This window comes from Schistocerca cancellata, chromosome 10 (assembly GCF_023864275.1).
Source record: "Schistocerca cancellata isolate TAMUIC-IGC-003103 chromosome 10, iqSchCanc2.1, whole genome shotgun sequence".
In the NCBI taxonomy this organism is placed as follows: domain Eukaryota; kingdom Metazoa; phylum Arthropoda; class Insecta; order Orthoptera; family Acrididae; genus Schistocerca; species Schistocerca cancellata.
The window spans coordinates 153,675,998-153,700,919 of record NC_064635.1 but is presented as its reverse complement, the minus strand read 5'-3'; the positions used below and the strand labels follow the sequence as shown (position 1 = coordinate 153,700,919).

At 42.9% G+C, this 24,922-nt stretch overlaps 1 protein-coding gene across 3 annotated transcripts in view; it reads left to right on the top strand.

The window, feature by feature from the left end:
- The window catches only part of LOC126106338 (BTB/POZ domain-containing protein 9), a 116,685-nt gene extending 92,381 nt beyond the window's left edge, over positions 1–24,304 (top strand). For all 3 annotated transcript variants that reach the window (XM_049912588.1, XM_049912590.1, XM_049912589.1), the window contains exons 8-10: positions 2,055–2,244; positions 10,254–10,440; positions 20,163–24,304. In XM_049912588.1, coding sequence (XP_049768545.1) covers positions 2,055–2,244; positions 10,254–10,440; positions 20,163–20,732 — 947 coding nt within the window. In that variant the 3' untranslated portion in view covers positions 20,733–24,304. The remainder of the gene's footprint in view (positions 1–2,054; positions 2,245–10,253; positions 10,441–20,162) is intronic.
- Positions 24,305–24,922: the final 618 nt, after the last annotated feature.

Below are 24,922 nucleotides of genomic sequence, written 5' to 3'. Positions count from 1 at the left end.
CAACACATGCCAAACAGTCGTATGTCGGGTCTGCAGGTCATGACATGCACACCAGGTCGATTTTGTAGGGCTGTTGACAAAACGTTGTCTCACTTGCTCGACGACGTTGTTACATGTGCTTTGACGACCTGTTTCTACAAAACATTTATGCCGCTCGTAAATTTTAGGCCTACTAAGAAGGTTTTTAGCATACTCGGTACGGAAATTACACTGAACTGTTGTCACTGACTTCGATTCTTCAGACCAAAACGCACAGCTAACATGCTCAGGTCCATTGAAAACAGCCATCTTTAACACAACTGCCACTAGTGCTCCTTACGGTGCGATTGGGCACTAGCGAGCTACACGAGACAGAACTTGATGTATTTCCCAAAAAATTGATACTACAATCACCTCTGTAGGTACTATGATTTATATGAATTTTGAGAGTTGTAAAAGTCCTTTTTGAAACACTCCGTATTTAATTTAGTTTTTGTAATAGGCATAAAAATGAAGCAAGTCTTTATTTATTTATTATAAAATTGTCGTTAATAAGTAAGAGAAGTTTTCTGTATAATTTTACAAAAGTTCTGTTTAATTGCGCGTACAGTAAAAAAATACACACATTCATTATATATCTGTACATCGGCCATACATACATCCATCCGTATCTGACCACTATATACCCAAATATTTACAAGTTACTAGCTTGCTTACCGATGACCGCTCATAGCAAAACTACTGCTATGTGAGTACAGCCATGGGTAACAGTCAGCACTGGATAATAAGACAGGAAAAATGCAGCTTGAAGAAGCAGAATATTTCATTTATGTGTAGTATATTTATTACGTATGTAAAAGAGAGGAGAAAGAGAGAAACGTTTTATGTTAAGATTGCTATTATAGCAAGTGGAGTTATTCTTCCTGGCTGTGTTCCAATGGGAGGAAACCAAGTCAGATGAGTGGGATAGGGACGTGACAGTAGCGAGCTTGTTATGACTGCAGGTGTTGGAAGCTTTGTGCAGCACACAGTGACATGGAGGAGTAGATAGAGAGGGGGACGTGGAGTGGAGGAGGAGTGTGACTGGGGAGGAGTGTACATAGATGGAGGAGGAGTAACATTACGGTCACAGGGCAGGGGTACTGAGATCGGTGTGGGCAGGGGGCTAGTAGAGATTGAGGCCAGGAAGCTTACGGGATCAGAGGATGTGTTACAAGGACAACTCACATCTTTATACTTCAGAGAAACTGCTATTGGAGGGGGAAGGATCCATGTGGCACGGGGTGTGAAGCAGCCACTGAAACAGGACATGCTGTGCTTAGCAGCACGTTCTGTCACTGAGTGGTCAACTCTGCTCTCAGCAGCACTGTGGCAGTAGCACTTCATTCAGGTGGACAGGTGGTTGGTGGTCATGCCCACGTAATAAGCTGTACCGGAGTTGCTGAAGAACTGGTATACGATGAGACGGCATTCACAGCAGTCCCACCTCTACTAGCATAGGATAAGCCCATGACAGGACTGGAGTAAGACGTGCTGTATGGAACAGGTCTTGCACTTGGGTTTGCCACAGGTGTGTGACCCATGTGGAAAGGGGTTGAGGGTAGAGGTGGTGCTTCGTAAAAGTGCACGCAATTGAACTCTGCTTTTTCAGTGCAGTTAGCTGGCTAACCACCATCTCAGAAATCATGACATTGTGAAAAAACAATGAAATATTTGGGGCAACCAAGATTTTAAGAAACCTAACCAGAACCACGTATATCTTGACAAGAGGGGGGGGAGGCCAAATGTGTGTGGCAACCAAGTTTACAAATTTGGGAGATTGTCATTGGCAAACTTGTAGCATCACCTGATTGACTGTGACCACTGCTTACAAATTACCAACAACAGCATGCAACAAAAGAGCCAGGTACACCGTAAGTGCACTTTAACGGGATACTCTTACACTACCTGTGTGTGTGTGTGTGTGTGTGTGTGTGTGTGTGTGTTTCTTCCAGCAAGCTCTTATTGTTGTTCAGATTCTTATTGTTATTCAGATTCTTATTGTTATTCAGTTCTTTTACTTCTCTTCTTTGCAGCTCCAAAAGAGAATGTGGCAACCATAGAAAAGAGCGCATCGGTAATCGAAGGTGTGAGTCGGAGTCGCAATGCCCTCCTGAACGGGGACACGAGGACATATGACTGGGACTCAGGCTACACCTGTCACCAGCTGGGCAGCGGTGCCATAGTTGTCCAACTCGGTCAGCCCTACATGATTTCGTCTATGAGGTTCGTGTCTTGTGTAATTCATGCATTTTGAAAAGCAAAACATGATTGCTAGTAATCTGAATAGAAAGCAAACTTCTGAATAGTCACTATGCATTTGTTCAGCTTCAGTTCATAGAACGGTATTATTACTGGTTTTGGCTTTTTACTAAGTCATCCTAATATGATCCATTTAAAAGGGAAAGAAAATGGGAGAGAGTAAAATATTACGTAACTAAATCAGAAATGAAATGAACTGTTACTTACAGTTATGTGTAAATGAGTATGTTACACTGTCACTTGTCGCCTGAACAGGCCTGGAGAGGTGCTCATAGTTGTAAACATGACTGTGGTCTGATTCTTTGAACAGGAGGCTACAATTAACTATGTAATAGTATAAAATAAGTGACTCCTACATCACAAATGTAAGGTGGTCACCACAAAGTAATGTCTCACTTTTTTTTAATCAACCAACAACAGTGTTCAAAATGGTGAAATGTGAGGTATGAATTCTTTGAAGCTTCTTGAGTGCATGTGCAAAATTTGCGTCCTCCAATGCACAGTGTACTTACAGTAGTGTTTCAAAATGCTAAGGGACGTGTGTTATAAGCAGCATGTTGCCATTGAGTTTCTCAATGTCGAGAAAGAGACGATGGCAAATATTCTCAAATATTTGTGTAAGTCAGTGGAATTTGTATAGTTGACAAGAACACAGAGGGAAGGCCATCAGAAGATAGTTCAGCCGAGTTCCACAATTTTGCAGCAAGCGGGAAGACCGCCCACAGCGTCCCTTACATGTTGTAGTTTGTTGATGTTCTCATTTGTAAGCATCAACACACCGAAGCAACTTTGGTGTCATAATGATCTGGGGATGTTTCAGTTCACCATGATAATGCTTGGCCTGCTAAAAGTCTGAGGACTTCAGAACACATCATCAAACAGGTTTGGACAAAGTTAAGTCATTCACACTACAGCGCTTACCTAATCCCTGGACTTCCACTTGCTTTGACCATTAAAGGATAGTATTCATGGCAGACATTTTGAGGACTACCAGGAGATGACATATTCTGAAGACATTGTTTTGTGACTAGGACAAGTACCAACAGGGCATATACGCACTCATGTCTAGCTGGAGAAAGACTGTAGAACTGGAAGGTGATTATATGGAAAAAATAGGGCATGCAGATAAAACATTCTTAAACAGTGGAAAATCCAGGATGGCATAACTGGGTGTATACGACCCAGGAAAACCGGGAAATCCGGGAAAAACCAGGAGATTTTTTAAATTCTGGGAGTTTTTCATTGTTTTTGTTTTCAGTTAAATTTTTGTAATTTTGACTGGTAAGAGCCAGTACTGTAACAAAGTATATTACTGTATCTCACTACTGCAGAATAATACTGCAGCAATGAAACATGAATCTTCTCGGTCTATTCAAGAAAGTTTGTACAATCCCCAGCTAGCAGCCTCTTAAGTTCTGTTGTGGATGAAGTGTGGAAAACGCATTGTACGAACATGTAACAACGCCTAATTAGAGAATAATTGTGGGATAACGAAACCGTTGATTCTGGCAGGGTTAGTGAAGGTAGCTGGCGAATAAGTTATGAAAACGGCAGGAATAGTTAGACTTAGTGATGAGAAGATTGTTTGTTAGAACAAGGAAGGAGAAGAAACAGGGACATCACACAAATCATGGAAGAATATGATGATTCCAAATTTATATAAAAATTTCGTACTAGTACTACTTTTCGATCTCGTGCTTGGAAACTGGAGCGTATGAATGAAATGTGAAACTATTTCCTGACATAAAGTTTTTTGCTTGTGGTAGGCCTAATAGGCATTTGATATTAGTACTTTGTGGATTATATTTTGTTGTGTTTTAAAAATGACCAATTGTACCAAAACAGTCTCGTTTATTTGTTGTCTGATACAATTTTTGCAATATTAGAAAGGCCTATTTTGTTTTATCTAATAGACAGGGACAAAATAGACGATATTAGCTCAAGAAACCATACTAGCCTTCAGTACTATTTGTGTTAACAGCTTTTTCAGTATTAGACAGCAACATTTCGATTTTCCATGTAGCAAAAGTTTGATGAATTTTGAAGAGGTAGTAGATTCTTTCACACAAAGGAAAGCACAGCATATAAAGCTGTAGCAATATTAGATAGAAAAAAATGCTAAGCGCTAAGAATTGAAGAAATGTGTACTGTCTTGCTTGTCTCTTGTCTTTACTGGTTTTATGTATCCAATATTTAATTGTATGTCACACAAAACAGCAAGTTATTAGCTAGTAGGCAATAAACAATGCAAATTTTCTGAAGCACTCTTGTTCTCCCGATTACAAATAATACCATACAGTATTAATTGCAAGTTTTTTTTAAAGAGGGACAGGATGTCAAATCGGCCGACTGGGAACAGGAGAGGTACCACAGGACATTTTAATTTCCACTGCCCTGAATACAGTGTGATAGCATCAATTACAAAATATTGCAAGTTTGAATTCCACAGAGTGAAATATAGTGATGTGCGATAGAATAATGCTGTGTGAAGAGGCGTGGCACTGCACTTTGGCACATTTAATACCAAATAACATGTCTTACATTTCCTTGAACACACATGTTTTATGTATCGGACTCTTCGGAGAAATGTGCACTACAAAATGAACATATTTTTGAAAATTCAATTTTTTAACGTTTTGACATCCCGTCTCTCATGCTCAAGATAGATAGAGGGGGGGGGGGGGGGGGGGATGGCATCACTATCTAGTATTGCCCCGGTTCGGAAGTATCGGTAGATCCAGGGCTGATGCGCAGAGCAGTCTGAGTTATAGTGGTGAAAGGGGTAGTCTCCATGTGACCCGTGTTCACATTCAGTGATTTTGCTATTTACTCTTGGTTTACTGCTCTCACATCAAATGAAAACAAAGCAGATTTCTGTGGCTGAGAGCTATCAAGTGAATTAAAATACATTCACATAATTATGGAAGTCTAAAATATATTAATAGTTTCTGATTTTGTTTTATTTCCACCTTTCTGACAGTCAGACATTAATTGCCTTGCAGAACACTGAAATCATTTTTGTCAGTTTGCTAAAGAAATTTGACTGTTATTAATCTTTTCCACTGAGGCACTCAATATATTTGAAACGAAGTGTTTAAATTCCACACTATTGGCTAGCTTCAACTATTCGCTGCATTTCAAGTGCACATTTTCGTCTTCTAACATGTGTGGCAGTATGCCATAATAAAAAACCAAACATGAGATAATACAGTACTGGTACTCCAAGGAAATTTACATTCCGAAAACCACACTGAAAAGCTTAATATCAGTTAGAGGCCTACTTCATTGGGAATCTGGACATACAAATGTGCACTTTAAGCACGCACTTTAAATCTGCATGTTTTAGTATGGATCACGAAATTCCCCTTTTACGCAAGTTGAACTATGTGCGAGAATGTACTATCAATTAAATCGTAGAGCGTTTGACTATCATTTAAAAATCAGCTCTTTGATGACGAGCCATTTAGAAGAATTTTGAGCCCAGAAGATCAGACATTTATGTCATTATTAAAAATTTTACTGGCACATTTGTGTGATACATCTTAAAAGTGTAATACTTGCAAAAAAGATCAATATTATATGTGAATGCTTAGTTTCTCTTGCAGCCTATTAACCTCATAGCCCAGTAATAATGTGAAAGCTTGATTTTTTTGTAGCAATGCTATGTATATTAATTTAAACCATTAACTTTTCCTGTTTGGTGTGTTCGCACTACTTAACAGTGATGTTGCCATTGGCTGACTATTGTAATATATTGATTATTCCTTACTACTGTAGTGTTATCTTGAAGCTGTGAGAAAGGAGGACAGGCGTTCCAAGGTGCGGAAGCAGAGACGATGCTGAGGGCGGACAAAACTAGGAGGGATATTTTTACATGAAGTAAACGGTAAGGCGAGAGCCTTGCGAAAATGCAGATGCCCCCAGACGTGTTCCCAGGGCGTTAGTTACTCTTCAAGGAATTAACATGTCACTTCATATGTCGTCTAGACGCTGTAGTAGGTTATCACCGTAGAACTTTGTAACCAACAGGCACGTACTAGTGTATAAAGCCAGCTTGATACCAGCCCTGAGAACAGCGACGACACACAAAGGTTAGAAAGATAGCGAAAACGCCAAAAACTGTTGACCCTGCAGTCCCTACTCCGGGGAGCCTGAGGGGCAGGGCTAAATGACGTATAATAATAATGTTGCAAGCCTTATTTGGCAGAGCAGTTACGTTTAGCTTTCAGCTGAACAATTTTGATACCAAGTACGGACTTAGTGCAACTGCATTAACATACCCGCCTTAGGAGCAGTAGTGGGGACCTAACTAAACCATGATTGTCAGGTACCTGCAAGAGACCTACGAGATTGGCTGGATGGCTTTAAGTGGTAAAAACAGTGGCCCCATGTGACTCTTCAAAACCCCTGGATTTCGCACTTTGGCAGAGTTCTCAGTCAGACGATCTGAGCGCTGAATCCGCATCCGTCAACTCCAGCCTCGGTCCAGCTCTGCCTAAGTCTTCTCTCTCTCTCACTTGGAGTGCCTCAGTGAACAGTGTCATATTCATTATGTATTGTTTTGCAACTAAGTTGTTGCCTTAAGATGCTGCTAGTGTTTGGTACTGTGGTTAGCATCCACTCCTGGGACTTCTGCACTGGCTCCTGTTGTAACAGTGTTATTCATGCTTTTTCTAACCCTAGAACTAGTCTCCAGTGTATTAGCTAATCCCGTCTGGAATAAAAAACTATTTCAAAACCCTGTTTGGCCGAGAGTCTCCAACGAGCTCCCTACTGAGTCTCACCACCAGCATTTCTAATAAATGCCTGTACTAGCGTTGGATCAGATCTACCCCCCCCCCCCCCCCCCCCCCCCCCCTCCTGAGTTTCGTTTTCTAAAGTGCCAGGAAATTCTGTGCCCGTGTATAAAACCATAACAATTCAAAGGATTGAGAAGTTTTACAGTTCTGAGGGAAAATATACTGTCATTTAAAACAGAAAAAGTGTGTTTACATCTGGGAAAAGGCAAATTTTAAACCGGGAAATCTGAGAATTTTTTTTTTTTTTTTTTTTTCCTTATCCACGTATACACCCTGTATAATTATGGTATTATGGAAAGGATAGATTTGTACTTCACTCGCTCGCTCACTCACTCATTCATTCATGTAAATGTAACTGTCACACATGACAACTGTCTCTGGCTGTGAAGACAGTGGTCATGTGTGAGACAGTTGCATGCCAAATGCTTACTTGTTTAGCAGTTTTTTTGTTGTGCCTGTCTGCAACTGAACATTCGGGAGTATTGGGCATGGGGCCGCAAACTAATGCAGTACCTACTTCCTTTTTTGTGTTGCAGTGCCTCTCCTCCAACCATCCTTCCTTCTCTTCCTTACGTTCTCATGATGGCAGCCTTTTATGTTGACCTAGCTATCCCCTAGGCTTTCCTTTCTTGACGTATTCATTCATTTACCTTACATCACCCTTCAGTTGGAGTAATTTTTTGTTCCTATCTGTGTTTGATCTAAATTCTCAATTTTTTTCTGTAGTGTGGCCTGACGGGGGAAGAATACCTTAAATTGCTCCTACTGAATGCAATGTTACAGACCATGTGTGCACTAAAACTGTGTAGTCTCACATATGCACATAAAAGCCAGTGTGGTAGCCAGTCCTATTTGGGGGTCATTATTTGCCTTATTGGTAGAGCCTCCTGACAACTCAGGGATCACATTGCCGATGAACAAGCTACTAGCTCCTCATGCATGCAAAGGAGTCTTCTTGGGTATTTGACTCCCGGCAATGGCTTTCATGCCAGATGACTTGGTTGCAGCTGGCTGGCTGCTGTGGTGGGAATCCTGGATTGGGATGGGTGACATCAAGGGGATGTTTTGCATATGAAACATATCAATTTAAACCAGAACAATGGATGCTCTGATCTGGCAGGTCATCAGACAGGTCTAGAAATTTCAATAAAGATGGTGCTAATCTTCCTCCTTTCCCAAACCTGCTATACTGAGGGAAGAGGGACAAGCCAGACGATTGGGAGCAAAACATTTCATCTGATACCTGGTATCTTCTCAAACAGATGGAGGACGAAACCATTATTTTTTGTGGGGCCCATTGGAGATAAATTTAGAGAAGTTCAGTCACTGTGGAAAAATGCACAGTGGATTGTTACTGATTAAAGCCTCCTCTGCTGCACACTCTACGGCTCTCCAGACATGTGAACGACTGAGTGATTTATTAGTGACCATTGCACCACAGAAAAATTTTAATACAGTCCAAGAAGTCTCCTTCCACAGATATCTAACACTCCTGGCAGATGAAGCACTATTGGCTCATTTCTAACAGTGCGGCACGCATACAAAACGCCCCGAGTATAATCTAACAGATACAAGCACTTTCATTGTAGTCTTTGGAGAAAATATTTTTCCTGGGAAAAGTTAGTAATGGCGTATAGGTACAATGTGAAATGTCACATCCCGCCACCAATGGTTTCCGATGCATATGTTTGTCTTACGTCGTCCCACCACAGGGTGGACATGAAGTGTGGAAGCTGCATATGATCACTCCACACAGGTAGTACTTGTGGACAAACGTGCTGTGTGTGTCAATTGTTGGGAACACTTACCCCAATGTTCACCCGTTTGTAGCCCACTTTTTAAGAAAGAAAACAGGATATAAGAATATGACTGTGTGACACACACACACACACACACACACACACACACACACACACACACACACACACACACACACACACACCAACATCCTATTAACATGCTGACCAATTACGTGAAAGTCGCAGACGTCAACCACCATAGTGTGTCAGATCGTTTAGGTAGCAAGTACAGCAGTGGTCTAGCTCACTTCCCTGGGACACTCCTGACTACAGCCTTGAATCTGAACACTCGCCGTCCAGAGCAATATGCTGGGTTCTATTACTTAACAAGCATTTGAGACACTCACATCTGAGAACCTGTCCATGTGATCATACCTTCGTTAAGTCTGTAATGGGGCATTGTTTCAAGTGGGTGTCGTAGTCTGTAATCTGCTGCAAACTTAGGCTTTGCTTTCCTAGCTTGTTTGTAATCTGATTAATTCATCTCTTCCTTTACCTTTCTCTTACCTAAGAATTCATTCCCAAACTGCGCTCTAGCTGTCGTGTTTATTAGGATGTCAACACCAATTCTGACTGGCTTTCAATATATATCTTTTAAGATGTTGTTTTCATTTTGTTCCTCGTCATCCTCGGAATTGTTGTTCTTACGAAATTTAAGTCTACCACTTACAGTCAGTAAATATTTGTGTTGCTTTGGATGCATGTTTCGAAATCGGCTGTGGTAATTGACACAAACTTTAAAATCATAAAAAGTGATTTAAATGAATACATTTTCACAATCATAAAATTAACATTTAGGATGGCAGAATTAGTACATGTGGAGTGTACAAAATTATAACAAGAAGGGAAACCATGTGTGTACAACTTGAAAAACAAATGCTACATATTTACTACTGGTGCCATCTTTCGGCTTTGTCACTTACATTTCTGTTCAAACTTTTGAGCCGAGTTTGGCAGTTGATAGCACTCTAGGGCATAGGTTTCATCACAATCGACATTGAACTTCTTTCAAAAGCTTTAGGTTGTGGTGAGTGAATCTTCAATTCTTTACTTTCGTAGCTTTTGTTGTCTGGCATGGTATAATTAACACTGCTCATTCTTATGTTTCTTTAGTGTTAAATACAGATCTGATGGTGGCAGTAGTAGAAACACTGACACGAGTAAAATAAATATAAATAAATAAACATATCAAATGATCTAGGTGGCTTTATTTGTAAAAATTTTATTGACTTCTATGGTACTTTTTATTTTATTTCGGAGTAAAGAACACATTTCAGATTCTGTCGCTGGATTGCAGAAGTTTACTCATGTGTGGATGGTGCTCAGAGTTCAGCCCTGAAATATTTCATCACCATTGATGTTCTCTGTTTGACAGGTTGTTGCTGTGGGACTGTGACAGCCGCAGCTACAGCTACTACGTGGAGGTGTCAGTGAACACTTGGGACTGGGAGGTGGTTGCCGACAAGACGAGGGAGGCATGCAGGTCCTGGCAAACCCTTACCTTCAAGCCCCGGCCCGTCGTCTTCATCCGCATTGTTGGGACACACAACACTGCCAATGAGGTCAGTCACGGTGGAAAGCTGCTTGGAGACTGTGGAGATGGGTTAATGTCAGGATGGACGGACAGACACACACACACACACACACACACACACACACACACACATTCATATTTCTTTTTGATATAAAATATACCTGTGTTCACCCGAATCACACATTTTTAGCTTGTACTAAATTTGAGGCATTCCTGGGTATTACATTTAAAGGGAAGCTTACACATCTTGTACATTTGAAATACTATCATGAAAAATTCGAGAAATCACTTCACTCAATACGGTCCTACTTTTACATTCCCAGAATTACATTTTTCACAATGTTTTTATCAGTCCCTTGAAATTATCTGTGTTCAGGACATTCATTCCAACCTGCTTTTGCATTGTCATGATTACAAATTTCCTGCTATTAACAGCTAATGAAACTTTAATGAGGAGAAACAGATGCTCTGTTCTCCCTATTTCTGAGTCGGCGGAAATCATTAAAGTTGGAGGAATTTGTGCTGTTAGTGCTTTGTCTCCTAACACTGCAAACCTAACAATAACTATACCGCATGTAGTGCTGTTTATAGTTTATCGAAGTGTCGGGTAGAGCTATAACTTTAGTATTAGCCTGAAAAGATGGAAAGTTTGCAGTGATAAGTGAGAGCTGTGGTAGTGCATCTTCAGGGTGATATAGAAAGATAATATACAAACTATGTCCAAACTGTCGCAAATATAGAGCCTCTTGTGAAAAAAAGTGTGAACTATGTGGGAACTGTTGGCATATTGTTTTGTGGAAAAAAAGGTGGGGTGATGGTAGCGATTTTCAAAATATTTGTAAAGTTCTGAACTAATAAGGAAAGCCTTAACAATTTAATATGATATTATTTGTTACATACTTTTGGCACTTACCTTGGGATATGTTCTGATTTCTGAGGTGTTGGTTAGGATGGCACCCAACAGCAAAGCTAAACTTTCACTGCACCATTCTGCACTATAGTCCAGGTTTTGTAACCTGCTTCAGATTTCTGCTAGCTGTCTGATGCAGATACCAAAACTTTTGAATATATTTCTCAAATAGGGGGGGAAAAGCCATAAGAAATTGAAACACACTATAATTAAGGGTTTCTAGTTAAAAAAGTACGAATGGCCAGTATGCTCGTGGAATGGAAAACCAATGTATTTTCTTAAAAACTTCCCTCAATTTTGCATTTTTCTGAAATTTGCTCTGTGAAAAGTGTAAAAGAGGGATTCCACTGTGTTAAAAATTATAAATGTTAAAACTTCTTATGAGGGGACTGCACATACTTGTCATCATCAGTTTCATCCACATTTACGGTGTGTGCAGGGCATGGCCAGAAATGAAAGTGACGGAAGTGAGAGCTCCATATTGCCAAGCAATAGCAGTTTTGGTGCAGGTCAAGCAAGGCCTGAGCGACTTGCGTTAGCATGTTTTCCAGTCAGCGGTTGGTGCAGCGGAAAAAAAGTGCAGAATGACACTCTGAGGGTTGTGGGGTTGAATCCTTGTGCAGAACATATTTTCTTTTTTTAATTTTTACGTTATTTACAGTGCAAATAAACCTAAACAATCCTCAATATATTTTCATAAAATGTACAAAATAGATTGAAAATATAGCCCTAAGTTCAAGAATCAAATTTCTTCTGTTAATTTCCTCCCAGGGGGCCCACAGTCCTTTTGTGGGTATGTGTGTGGTGTGCACGGGGCCCCGAGCTATTGCAGTCTCCTTTCCTTTCCGGGCTGCATTACCATCCCTGTTCCTCTCCCTCCCTATCCTTACTTTGTCCCCGCCCCCTCTTTTTGCTCTTAGTGGACTTCATGTTGGCCTGGCTATCCTCCTGGCTTCATTTCCGTCTGTGCTTTTGTTTAGTTTGCTGTTTCCATCTCCTTTTCGGCATTTTTGGTCCCCTGGGGATTTGACCTCCATTTCCAAGATTTTCTGTTCAGTGTGAGCCATTTGGGGATGAACGCCATACCTAGCTTCCATGGTGCAGGTTCCTGTCCCCCTCCCATCCCCTTTCCCTTTGCACCCTGTCTCCCCTCCTGCTAGGTCACCAGCACAGTAGCCAGTCCGTGTGGTGGTGCTGTTAAGCACCCACTTGGCTGAGCCCCCTGAAACTACAGGGATCACACTGCTAGTACCTCAGCTGTTAACGCCTTGTGTATACCCAGTAGTCGATGCTCATCACTTTGGGGCACCAGAACTCCCGACAATGGCCGCCGTACCAGATGGCCCTAGCTGTGGCTGGGTGGCGCCCACGGGGCAAGCCCCTGATCGGAGTGGGTGGTACTAGGGCGGGCGCCTTGCGCATGAAGTGACAAAAGCTTCACCATCCTGGCCATTCTGTGGCCGTCTCTAAGTGGTAGCAGACGTGACACTCCTTCTGATCCTTCGGCCTTCCCTGGGGAGGAGAATCAAGCTCACCGGCTTGGGTTGAAACATTTCTCTCGGTACCTGGCTTGTACCAGGACGGATGGCGGAAGTTTTGCCACAACCAAGCCTTTGTTTTTTGTGGAGACAATTGAAGATAAGTATGGCAAAGTGGGATTGATGAGTAAAATGTGGTCTGGTGCTTTGCCCGTAAAGACATCTTCTACTGCCCAATCTGGCTCCCTGCGTGCTTGTGACTGTCTCGGTGATGTCCCAGTGTCCGTCACGCCCCACCAATCTTTGAACTCGGTACAGGGCATTCATTTCCACTGAGAACTTCTTCTCCAAACTGACGAGGAGCTCCGTGCTAACCTCGAGCGGCCAGGGGTTCGTTTTATCCACCGTGTGCTGTGCGGCCCTCCAGACAAACGCACCGCTACGGGTGCCTTTATCCTGGCCTTCGAGGGGGATGTCCTCCCAGAGAAGGTCAAGGTAATGGTGTATCACTGTGATGTAAAACCTCATATTCCACCACCAATGATATGCTTCAAATGCTTACGATTTGGACACATGTCTTCTGCTGCACCACTGATCCCCTCTGCGGTGACTGTGGGCGCCCACTCCACGAGGGGAGTGCCTATTCTCCCCCTCCGGTGTGTGTAAATTGTCATGGACAGCATTCTCCACACTTGCCTGTATGCCCGGTGTTTGTGAAAGAAAGGAGGATTCAAGAGTACAAAGCCTTAGACCGGCTCACCTACACTGAGGCTCATCAAAAGTATGACTGGCTCCATCCTGTGTCTATGTCTTCTACTTTTGCTTCCGTTACATCCATTCCCCCTCCTCTTCCCAGCCCCGCCCCATTCACCCCATGCCTTCAGTCTCCTCCTTTCTCTCCCACTCCCCCTCCCCGCCAGTACCCATACCCACCCCTTCGGGTGCTGCTCCCCCTCCCCCACCAGAGAAGTGCTCCCCTACTTCGGCGGCCGCCGGTACTGGAGCTCCCTCCTGGGACTCCTTTCCCTGGCACCCCTCTGAAAGGCGATCTACTGCTCCTCATCGGCAGCCTGATTTGTGGCATGTGGGCGCCAAGATTGCCTGGTGTAATTCTGTACCCACTCTCGCCAAAGTCTGCTTTTCTCTTCCTTCCCAAGAGAAGCAGCAGAAACACAGGAATAAGGGAAAGGCCCGTCTGCTACCCTCTGAGGTGCAGCCTCCCCGTCCTCCAGTCAGTGAACCAACAGTCTGATCCCACCTGTTTGGATATTACCCCATCCTTATCGGCGACAAATGGCGACTCGGCGGTGTGACCGACTCCAGCACTTTCACTTCCCATTTGGACTCTGGCTTGACAATCCTCCAGTGGAATTGTAATGGATATTTGCATCACGTTCCACTTCTTTCCTTCTACTCTGCCACTTGTATTGCGCTCTAGGAGACCCATTTTGTCAATTCTTACTCACCTGCCCTTCGTGGGTTCCATGCTTTGTCGGAACCGAATTGGCCCCTTGCGGGCTTCCGGTGGTGTTTGCACCTTGGTCCGCAAGGACTTTGTTAGTAAATGGGTTCCCCTCCATACCACTCTGGGAGCCATTGCTGTCAGGGTCCGTCTGGCCACTCCAATCACAGTCTGTAACCTCTGCCTCCCACCTGACAGGCTGCCCACATCCCATGCCCTCACCACCCTTCTTCAGCAACTCCTTTCTCCCTTCCTGCTATTAGGGAAGCAATGCCCACTACCCTCTTTGGGTAGTCATACGACTATTGCCCTGGGCAGGATAGTTGATGCTGTTCGGGCAGGGCTTGACCTCTGTTTACTAAACACAGGCGCTCCTACACACTTTAATGTGGTGCACGGCACTTTCTCTACCATTGACCTCTCCATCTGCAGTCCCGGCCTTCTTCCCTCCATTCAGTGAGGAGTCCACGATGACTTAAATGACAGCGACCATTAGCCGATTGTTTGACCTTCCTTCAATGTCTCTCACTCCATCACCCTCCCAGGTGGGCCATATCTAAGGCTGATTGGGGTGCCTTCTCCTCTGCTCCCATCCCCCCTGTATTGCCACACGACAGTGTTGATGAGTCTACTCAGACTTTAACTGCTGCCATCCTTTCAGCAGCTGTTTCAGCAATCCCTTCTTCCTCAGGTTCCCCACGTCGGAAGATGGTCCCTCTGATGGACTCCGGAAATTGCTGCAGCCATAAAAGACCGCCGCTGTGCTCTTCAACACTTCAAGCGGCACCCTTCTACTGATCAGTGCCCGGGTCCGCTACCTAATCAAATTTCAGAAACTGATTTGCAGGGAACGATATGTAGCTGCCATAGGACCACACATCTCGTCTTCAAAAGTCTGGGCGAAACTCAGGCGAATTTTTGGCCACCGTACTCCCACCGGGATTGCAGGAATTTCTGTGCATGGTGGTGTTCTTACCAATCTGGACTTTGTAGCAGAAAATTTCGCTCAACACTTTGCTCAAGCTTCGGCATCGGCTCAGTATCCGCCCACGTTCCTTTTCGTGAAAGAGCGCTCGGAACGATTGCCTTTGTCTTTCGTTTATCGCTGCTCGGAGCCATATAAGGCTCCATTCAGTGAGTGGGAATTTGCCAGTGCCCTCGCCCTTGTTTCTGATATGGCTCCTGGACCAGATTGGATACATAACCAAATGCTCCGACACTTATCGGTGGCTGGCCACCGTCATATAATGACCCCCTTCAACCGTCTGTGGAGCGAGGGAGTCTTTCCTACCCAGTGGCAGGAAAGCATTGTTGTTCCGGTGTTGAAGCCAGGGAAGCCGCCTCTTCAGTTGGATAGCTACCGTCCAATTAGCCTTACGAACACCCTCTGCAAGCTCCTTGAATGCATGGTGAGTCGGCGGCTGTTTCAGTTCATTGAATCCCGCGACCTTTTGTCATCGACTCAAAGTGGATTTCTGTGTGTCCGCTCTACAGTGGATAACTTGGTGCACCTGGAGTATGCTATCCGATTGGCTTTTGCCCATTGGCAACACCTCCTTGCAGTCTTCTTTGATCTGCATAAAGCCTATGACACCACCTGGCACCACCACATCCTCACCACCCTTCACGAATGGGCCCTTCTTGACGCTCTGCCCATTTTTATCTGTAACTTCCTTTCTTGTCGCTCTTTCCGGGTCCAAGTTGGCTGCTCCTACAGCACTCTCCATCGGCAAAAAAATGGGGGGTTCCGTGCTGAGCATCCCTCTCTTTCTCATAGGCATTGATGGTCTGGTGACAGCTGTTGGGCCAACAGTTTCCCCCTCTTTGTATGCTGACGATTTTTGTATCTACTTCGCTTCCTCCGTAAGGGGTGCTGCCAAACGCTGTCGTACAGGGGCAATCTACCAGGCGCACTCATGGGTGTTCTCCCATGGCTTTCAGTTTTTGGCGGCCAAGACGTGTGTCGTGCATTTCTGCTATTGCCGTACAGTCCATTCCCATCCGGAACTGTTCTTCAGTGGTCAGCCCTTCGAGTTAGTGGACACCCATCATTTCTTGAGTCTGTTCCTCGATGACCGGCTGACGTGGCTTCCTGATATTCGCCAGCTGAAGAGGATGTGCTGGTCCCATCTCAATGTTCTTAGGTCTCTGTGCAATACCGCCTGGGGTGCAGACCCCTCTGTTCTCTTGCAATTGTATCAAGTGTTGGTCCAGTCTCATTTAGACTATGGAAGTCCTGTCTACAGCTCTGCGTTAACTTTGACGCTGCAGATCCTAGACCCCATCCACCACCGTGGGGTCTGACTTGCGACTGCTGCCTTCCGGACTAGCCCCGTACTTAGCCTTCTCGCAGAGGCAGGGACTCCACCACTGCGAGTTTTGCGCTAACAGCAGCTGATATCTTATGCACTCCACATTCGCTGCACCCCAAAGCACCCTAATTATGGTCTCCTTTATCCAGACACGGAGATCACCCTGCTGCAGTGGCGGCCACGATGTGGGCTTACCATGGCTGTCCGCATTCAGTCGCTCTTTTCTGAACTCCAGCAATTCCCTTTACTGCCTCTCCTCTCTGTTCATGCACATACCCCTCCTTGGTGCGTCTCTCGGCCACAGATCTGTCTTGATCTCTCAATCGATTCAAAGGATTTTGTCCCTCCGATGGATCTTCACCAGTTCTACTGTCTCCCCAGTTCATTCCAGGGTTCTGAAGTGATTTATACTGATGGTTCCATGGTTGCTGGCTTGCCTGGTTTTGCTTGCACCTATGGCGCGATGCACAGAATTTATTTCCTTGCCAGATGGTTGTAGTGTGGTTACTGCAGAATTGGTAGCCATCTTGCGCGCTCTGGACTGTATCCGCCTGTGCTCAGGACTATCCTTCACTATCTGTAGTGACTCATTGAGCGGTTTGCACGCTATTGGCCAGTGCTTCCCTTGCCACTCGTTGGTCATCGCTATCCAGGACTCACTTTCTCTCCTCGCTCAACATGGATGCTCGGTGGTTTTCATTTGGACCCCATGCCATGTTGGGATTCCTGGCAATGAACTTGCCGATCAACTGGCTAAGTTAGCTACTACCAGGCTGTCTCGTGCTATTGGCATTCTGGAAATAGACCTTCGCTCGGCATTACGTCATCAGTTTTTCGGCCTTTGGTACGCAAAATGGCACACTCTTTCTTCACCGAACGAGCTCAGGGTGATTGACGATTCTACAACTCCATGGCAGTCCTCCTCCTGGGCCTCTCGTAAGGCATCTTGTCGTCCTCTGCTGGCTCCGCATCGGCCGTACTTGGCTGACTCATGGTTATCTCCTCCATCGTGAGGATCCCCCCCTCTGTCGTTGTGGATCGATGTTGACTATGGCTCAAATCTTATTGGACTACCCCAGCTTAGCCACCCTGCGACGGACTTTCAGCTTTCCAGACTCGCCACCGATGGTGTTGGCTGACAATGCCTCAATGGCGGATCTTGTTTTACGTAGTATTCGTGATGGGGGTTTTTATCGCTTTATTTAAGGGGGGGACCTTCCATCTTATCGGTGAGTGGGGGGTATGGCAGACCCTCTAGCTCACCCCTTCGCCCCAACTGGATTGGCTTCAGCTGGATTGGCTTCAGCTGGATTGGCTTCAGCTGGATTGGTGGTTCAGCCTGGCCCTCTTCCTTCCCACTCCTTTCCTTCTGGGGTCTGTTATGTCTTGAGCATCTCTCTTGTCTCCTGTGCTTCTTCCTTCATGCTCCTGTCATCAGTCACTTTCTTTCCCTCACCTCTTTCATCCTTTTCCTTCCTTCCCTGTCAATAGTTTTATCATTTTATGGATATTGTAGTTCCCTCTTTTAATGTGGGATTTTATCAGTTTTAGTTAATCTAAGGTCGGAGGGACTGATAACCGCATAGTTTGGTCCCTTCTCCAACCAACCAATCAATCTTCTGTTAATTTACTCATGGGGGAAGACAGACAAATTCAAAACCATAGGGCAAGATTTCTCAAGATGGTGAAAGATTGCCATCGTGCATTATCAAAGTGTTTCTTCCCGAATGCATTCTGCAACTGCAACCTTGCGATGTCTATATTTGTTGCCTGGTTAAGAATTAACTGAAAATCCTCCAAACTGCTGTTCTCTCATTCAGAGAGAAAAAGGAATCTTATTCCAGGTAGACTGCATGAAAATACATTCTGCTGTAAAGCACCGTCTATCTTCGCCAATATTTGGTAAAATGATGCGTTATGCATGGTTTGCTGCCAAAGTGTGCGATGATAGATGAACTTTATTGGCTGTAAACCAAGCTTGTTTTTCTGCAGTGTAGAAATTCTAAACCAACCATGTTATTGTAAAAATGTAACATTTATAATGTGTGCAAGATGCCAGGATAATTACAGCTTCCTGCCAGTTCACAGTGAATGTCATCTCCAGCATGTGTGTATCATCAACTGCAAAATAATAAAAGTACCTAACTTTACATATAAAGTTCTCAAAAAGATTTAATTTTATATACAAGGTCCTCATGTGTGCCGTAAAATTTCTTTCTGAAAATTTATTTGCAATCCCAGATTTTCCATCACCTTTTCTTTTCTTGCCTCTTATAAAAGTATTAATAAATAAAATGTATTGAGCATTATTTGGATATACTAGCAATGTGTGTAACATAAAAATTGAAGATAAAAATAAAAGGAAAACAGGAAGTTTCTCCAAACGGACTCTACCCCATGATTTTTGGATTATTATTGTTCTGCACTCCTTCTGCTGAGTCAACTGCTGCCCGGAAACTAAGCTAGTATAAATGGCTCGTGCCTTGCCCGGACAGTGCCAAAAATGCTAAACAGTTGGCCAGTGGGAATTCCCAGTTCTGTCATTTTCATTGATGCCCAAGCATATACCAATAATTTGGTCAGTGACAATGAGTGAGTGCAGTCTCCTTGTTAGACGCTTTTATCACTTCCACATCAACTCTCTGCAGTGTGTGTGTGTGTGGATCAGTGTGAGCTTCAGCCTGAAGATATTGGATACAGTTGACAGTGATGATATTTGCGTGTACATTAAGTGTTGTAGGGCAAGCCCCATACACAGCCTTTTGCCAAGGATTGTGATCTTCCAAGATCAATCTGGGAGGAACTCCACGTGATGCTACTCGTAGATGTGCTCTCCTGTCATACACATTTGAATGGGTTGCGTATCTGCTGTCAGATCAGATATACAAAACTGGTCTGAAATTTCCTTGGCTTCATAGTGAAAATGAGTATTCATGTTTTCAGAAATATTTTTTGCCTTAACATTAATACACCTCATCCTATGATATTCCAGCGACATTGAATCCCTGTAGTGTTCCCCTGGAAGTGCATCAAAATATTCACCTACAGTTGCAATCACTTGTCAGTTGGGCAAAGTATGCTGACTGCTAAGGCAGACATTGGCTTTTGGGAAGAGGTGGAAGTATGAGGGAACTAAATCTGGGCAACTGGGCTGAAGTTCTAACACTTTTTAGCACAAGTCTGTCAATTTTCCCAATGTTCAGACACTTCTGTGGGTAGGTGCGTTGTCCAGATGACAGTTCATTTCTCCCTTTTTCAAAACGTGTCTCAAATCTTAGCGTCCAGATCTTTTAGAAGATTAAAACAATTTTCCTCAGTTATAATGTGATTCTTCAGTTTCTCCCGGCGTATTTCTTGCCCGAACAGTCCACGGGTTTACTGCCAGAAATATTGTACTCGTTGGACACTGTGGACCAGCGGTACACTCGTGGACTGTTCGTCAGTTCCTTTCGCACCCAAAAACTTTGATGCTATGCTGGCTAATGATATTATCTTTGCATTCTTTGGCGGTGAAGAACTGGCTTCCGTCCACTGTATAGGTTGTTATTTTGATTCTCCAGTGAATTGGACACGAACACTCCTTTCCAGGTATTCCACTGTGTGCACCTGGAATGCCCTGCACAGATTTCTGAAGACTCGCCTCCTCCCTCCACTGGCAACAGCTTGGGCCATAGCCCACCAACCGCACCGAAGGTCCTGCCCACTCCACCGACTCCTGCTAGTGGCAGCACCAGTGGTGGCAACAGCAGTAAACTCCAGGCGCAGAGGCAGCAGGATGACGACGACGATCGGCAAGAGGAGCAGCGGCAGCAGCAGTGGGAGGACCGTGAGCAGCAGCAGCGCCAGCAGCAGCAACAGCAGCAGGAACTGGAAAAGGACCTACAGCGCCTGCACGACAACCCCAGCCACCAGTGTCAGCAGAGAGGTTCGCGTGAGGAGCACGTGCGTCGCCGTCTCTGCTACCTGGCAGTGGGGCCCGGTCCTTCTGCTGCACCTGCCTCTGAGAGCTTCCCTGCCGCCAGTCCGCCCCCACCCCCTTCGCTGTCACCAGCCACATCGTCCTCTCTGCCGGATGTTGCTGACGGCACGAGGGCTGAAGGGGAAGGAGAGGAAGTTGAAGAGGCGCGGCTGCCCCGAGAAGGTGGCGGATCGCCGTGATCTCCCCCTCCACCTTCCTGCTGCAGCTACTGTGGTGCCCTTGTGTTCCTCTGGGCGCCCTCGTAGCCCACCCGGCGGGGAGTTCATCTGAGTCATTATCCTGTGTGTTTGTGATGTCATGTCATGTAACTGCTGCACAAATAGTGTTTTGCCTGAGTTATGTTTGTGTTACGCTGTTGTGTGTACTTTCTGTTGCCTTTTGATAATTGTTTTCATTCCACAATCCTTTTTTTACTCTGCTACTTGGAAAAGATTGTTGACATGTTAGATGTTATTTGGCAAGTACACCTTACTGAACATGTATCTCACATTGTACTTAATTATCCAGGCATATGCATATGCTCTCTCTCTCTCTCTCTCTCTCTCTCTCTCTCTCTCTCTCTCTCTCTAGTAAAGTTGAGGAAAGACTGCATTTTACTGGTGCCTCAGTATTCCAGATACACATCTTGTATTTATGACTTCCTGTAAAATTTTGAGACAGAAATGCTGTCCTGTTACGCACATTCGGGGGTGAAAAACCAGTACTGCTAACAGACACATGTTAAAATATGCAACACTAACCCAGTTTTCAGAACTAATAGTTGATTCCTTTGTGAGGAGAGAGAGAGAGAGAGATCAGTTCGAGGAATGCTAAAAAGGAAGGGCAGATATTTCAGACTCCAGAATGACAGGGGTGCACTTGTGTTGAGGACATCTCATGTATTTCCTATTTTGCTTTTCATCTTCATTCTCTCTCTCTCTCTCTCTCTCTCTCTCTCTCTCTCTCTCCCCTCTTTCTTTTCTTTCTGCGCACGCGTGCCCACACACACACACACACACACACACACACACACACACACACACACACCGAAATATATGTCACAAATCGAAACATACTGTGTCCCAATTTATCAAAAGATGTTTCAATGTTAGTGACTGGAATGTAATGAGAAACTGCACTTGCACATCCTGCAGTGCTAAACGGTTAAGACTCTGAACTTTCATTCAGGGCACTAGTAGTTCAACTTCAGGCTTTGAGGTTTCACTAAAGCAAATGGCTACCTCGATAAAAAGTCACTTCTCAAGAAGGCAGTTAAGCGAAGAAAATTTAGGAGGAGCAATGAGAAGAGCTTGTCAATCATAGTGTTAGGTAAACAAGTAAAAAGTAAATTGCCAAAATAAAAATGAGACTGCAATAAAGAAACAGTGGGTAGATTGATTTGATCTGGTCACGCAATGCCTTTGTGCAATAATGACAGTACATTGAAGAGAGAATGTGTGGGATTGTCTTAGTACTGTTCAGTAATTGTGACTGTCTTAAGAAGAAACAGAGAAAAGGTAATCATAGAAATGATTGAATCGTGTGTACCTGGCATTTATGAGCTGAGTAATAAGCAAATGTGAGAAACAAAACAGAGACAAAAATCATTATTTGTCCTTTCTTTTTCTTCCTTCAATTCTCCATCTAAATGTATATGGAAATTTTCTGTTTCATTGTCTGCTTTGAGTTTCAGTATCTGTGGCTGTCTTCACTGTACACACAAACAGCATCAGCAAATGGCTGCTATTGATAGGAAGTGCCCATTTCATACCCTTCTTTTGATACCAGCTATGGACTGGATTTGATGAAGTTACGTATGCATATTTATTTATATTGCTAATATTTTATTCATTAACAAATAAATTGCAACCCACTTTTACCAGCATAATGAAATACAGAGCTAACTTTTAATTGTTGATAATGAAGATGATAGAAAATGTTACCTTCTCTTCAGAAAAGCAGTGTTGAGCCCTGTGACTTGACAGTTCTGGCTTTTCCATGATGTGTAACCAAAAACACAGAGAAACAAATGGAGAATGCTTTGATGAGGAGTTTATATTAAGGTTGGCCATTGATAGAACACCTTGTTTGTTGCCAGTTTTTCCTCCTGCTTTGCTATAACTTTCCATCATTGATCTCTTGCAAGATAAATATGAACCTTAGCTATTGATAGTTTTGTCTTGTGATATGTGGATAAAGCAGCCTCTGTGACTTTAATATTTAGTTGGGGTTTTTGTCCATTAGATTGTGTGTACTGAGTGTGTTTGTACCATTGTAGTGGAAATTTCCCCACATTAGTGGGTTTCCATTTTGTTTAGATTTTTACATGACCGTTGGTTGTTCATATATATATATAAATTTTGGAGAAGTTGTTGTTTATTTAGATTTTAATTGCTTGTGAATAGTTTTAACTTACTGCCATTAGGGGGTTTCATTGTTGGAAACAAGTACAAGTTTTATATTGTATACCACCCAAGCATGAAGAAGATATTTATGCAAGTATTAGAGATTATAATTTATTAAGATACAAGGATATATAATTTTTGAGAAAATATAAATTCAGTGCTCACATATATATACATATTGAAAATAAGTAAATGTATAAATTGGTATTTAAATTTTAAAAAGATCGGTAAATAAAAACTTGATAAGATGTATTGAAGAATTCACATTAAAAGATAAAAAACATTAGATGTCACTTACTTTGTAAATTGATAGTACTCCATAAAATATGGTGCTTCTGGCTATAATATAAAGTTACCACAATGAATAAGTTTATTATTTGACTATGAACGTAATATGAAAAAAAATTTTTAATGTTGTTACATACAAAGATATAAGTAAAGTGCATACAGTGCTCAATATTAGCTATGCAGATATGCTGTTTGGTAGCTTTCTTGCCTGTGTATTTGTATGGTCAAACACAACATGGAAAAAAAAAAGTTTTCGTGTTTGTTGCAATGTAGTGTAATGTGCTGTTCATGAATAGTCTGAGAGCCTCTCTTTTAAGAGCCTCAAGGTAATTTAGTGTGGGAGTTGAAACGTCGAGATTCATTGTGTAGATCTTCTTAACTTTCTTGGTTGTTCTTAATTTGCAAACAGTGTGGCCGAATTTCAATATGAAGAACTTTCTTGTGTAACTTCACAATGAAATCATATTTATTATATTGAGAATCATTTCCTCATGTTTCCTTGTGGCTGTGGTCCGTCTGACTGCTATGAATCGTCAGTGAATGCTTTGAGGTTTGTCTCCATCCACTCTTTCACAGAAGGTTTTGTGAATACATGCTTATAAATATACCTGTGAAATGACTAGGAGAATTGTCAGTAATTGATTAAAGTGTGATTCATCTAGGATATGAAATACACAGAATTAAAAGATTCTAAGAAAGTGAATGTATGTTTTATGTCACTGGGTGATTTCTTCAAACTACAGGCAATCAGTACCATCCCCAAGAAACTTTCAGAGATGTTAACATTGTTATTGAGGGAACACTTGAAAAATGGCAGTGTCTTTCCTGCAGATGATGTGATACGGGTATAACTACAAATAAATTTTTTGGAATAAAATTTTTCTGTCTGTTGTAAGCCTAATACAATTACATAGAAACCACATCTTGATGTGTTAGTGAGAGCAATATTCCAGTAGTCTGGTGTTTGCTGTGGAGTTGTTTGCAAAGTTATGCACTGTACAAAAATGATTTTATAAGTATACAACTTAAAATGATTGTTGATTGCAGTTGGATCAATTTTACTTGCAGTTAAGTATGTGTGTTTAGTGTGTAAGTTTAATGGATTATATTTAGTGTTGAGCATGTGTAACCTCAGATACTTCCTGGCTTGTGGTGTAGTCAATCAAATGTGATCATGTTCCTTTAAGAGGTAGTTGAGGGATAATTTGGTGATAGGCTGTGACGGTTAATGAAGAATGTTTGGAGGTACTGACTTTCGTAGAGAATAGAGGGTATATCCTTGGTTTCATTTATGAGTTCTGGTGTTTATAGTTTTTTTTTCTTCCTAAATTTGCAGCAACTGAAGAATGGAGTAGTTTCTGGATTTTAATAATGTATACTAGCAGAATGTAATTTTGTCTGCAGGAGTACTGTAACTTTAGGCTCTATGACTTTTGGAAGAAGTCAGTGTATATTCAGTGTCTTACTGAAAACTGCTCAAAAGCTTTTAGACAAAACAGTTTTTTACATTCAGTCAAATTTTCCATAGACAGTTTATAAAGCGAAGTATCCTATGTGTTGATTTATAAAGAAAATTTGAATTGTACCTATTTACTTTTCTCTGTAAGTAGAGAATTGTAAAGTGCAGGAGATGAAAAGTTGTATGTTGTGTGATGATCAGTAAGGTATGTACATGCCTCTATGCACATGGCAGACAT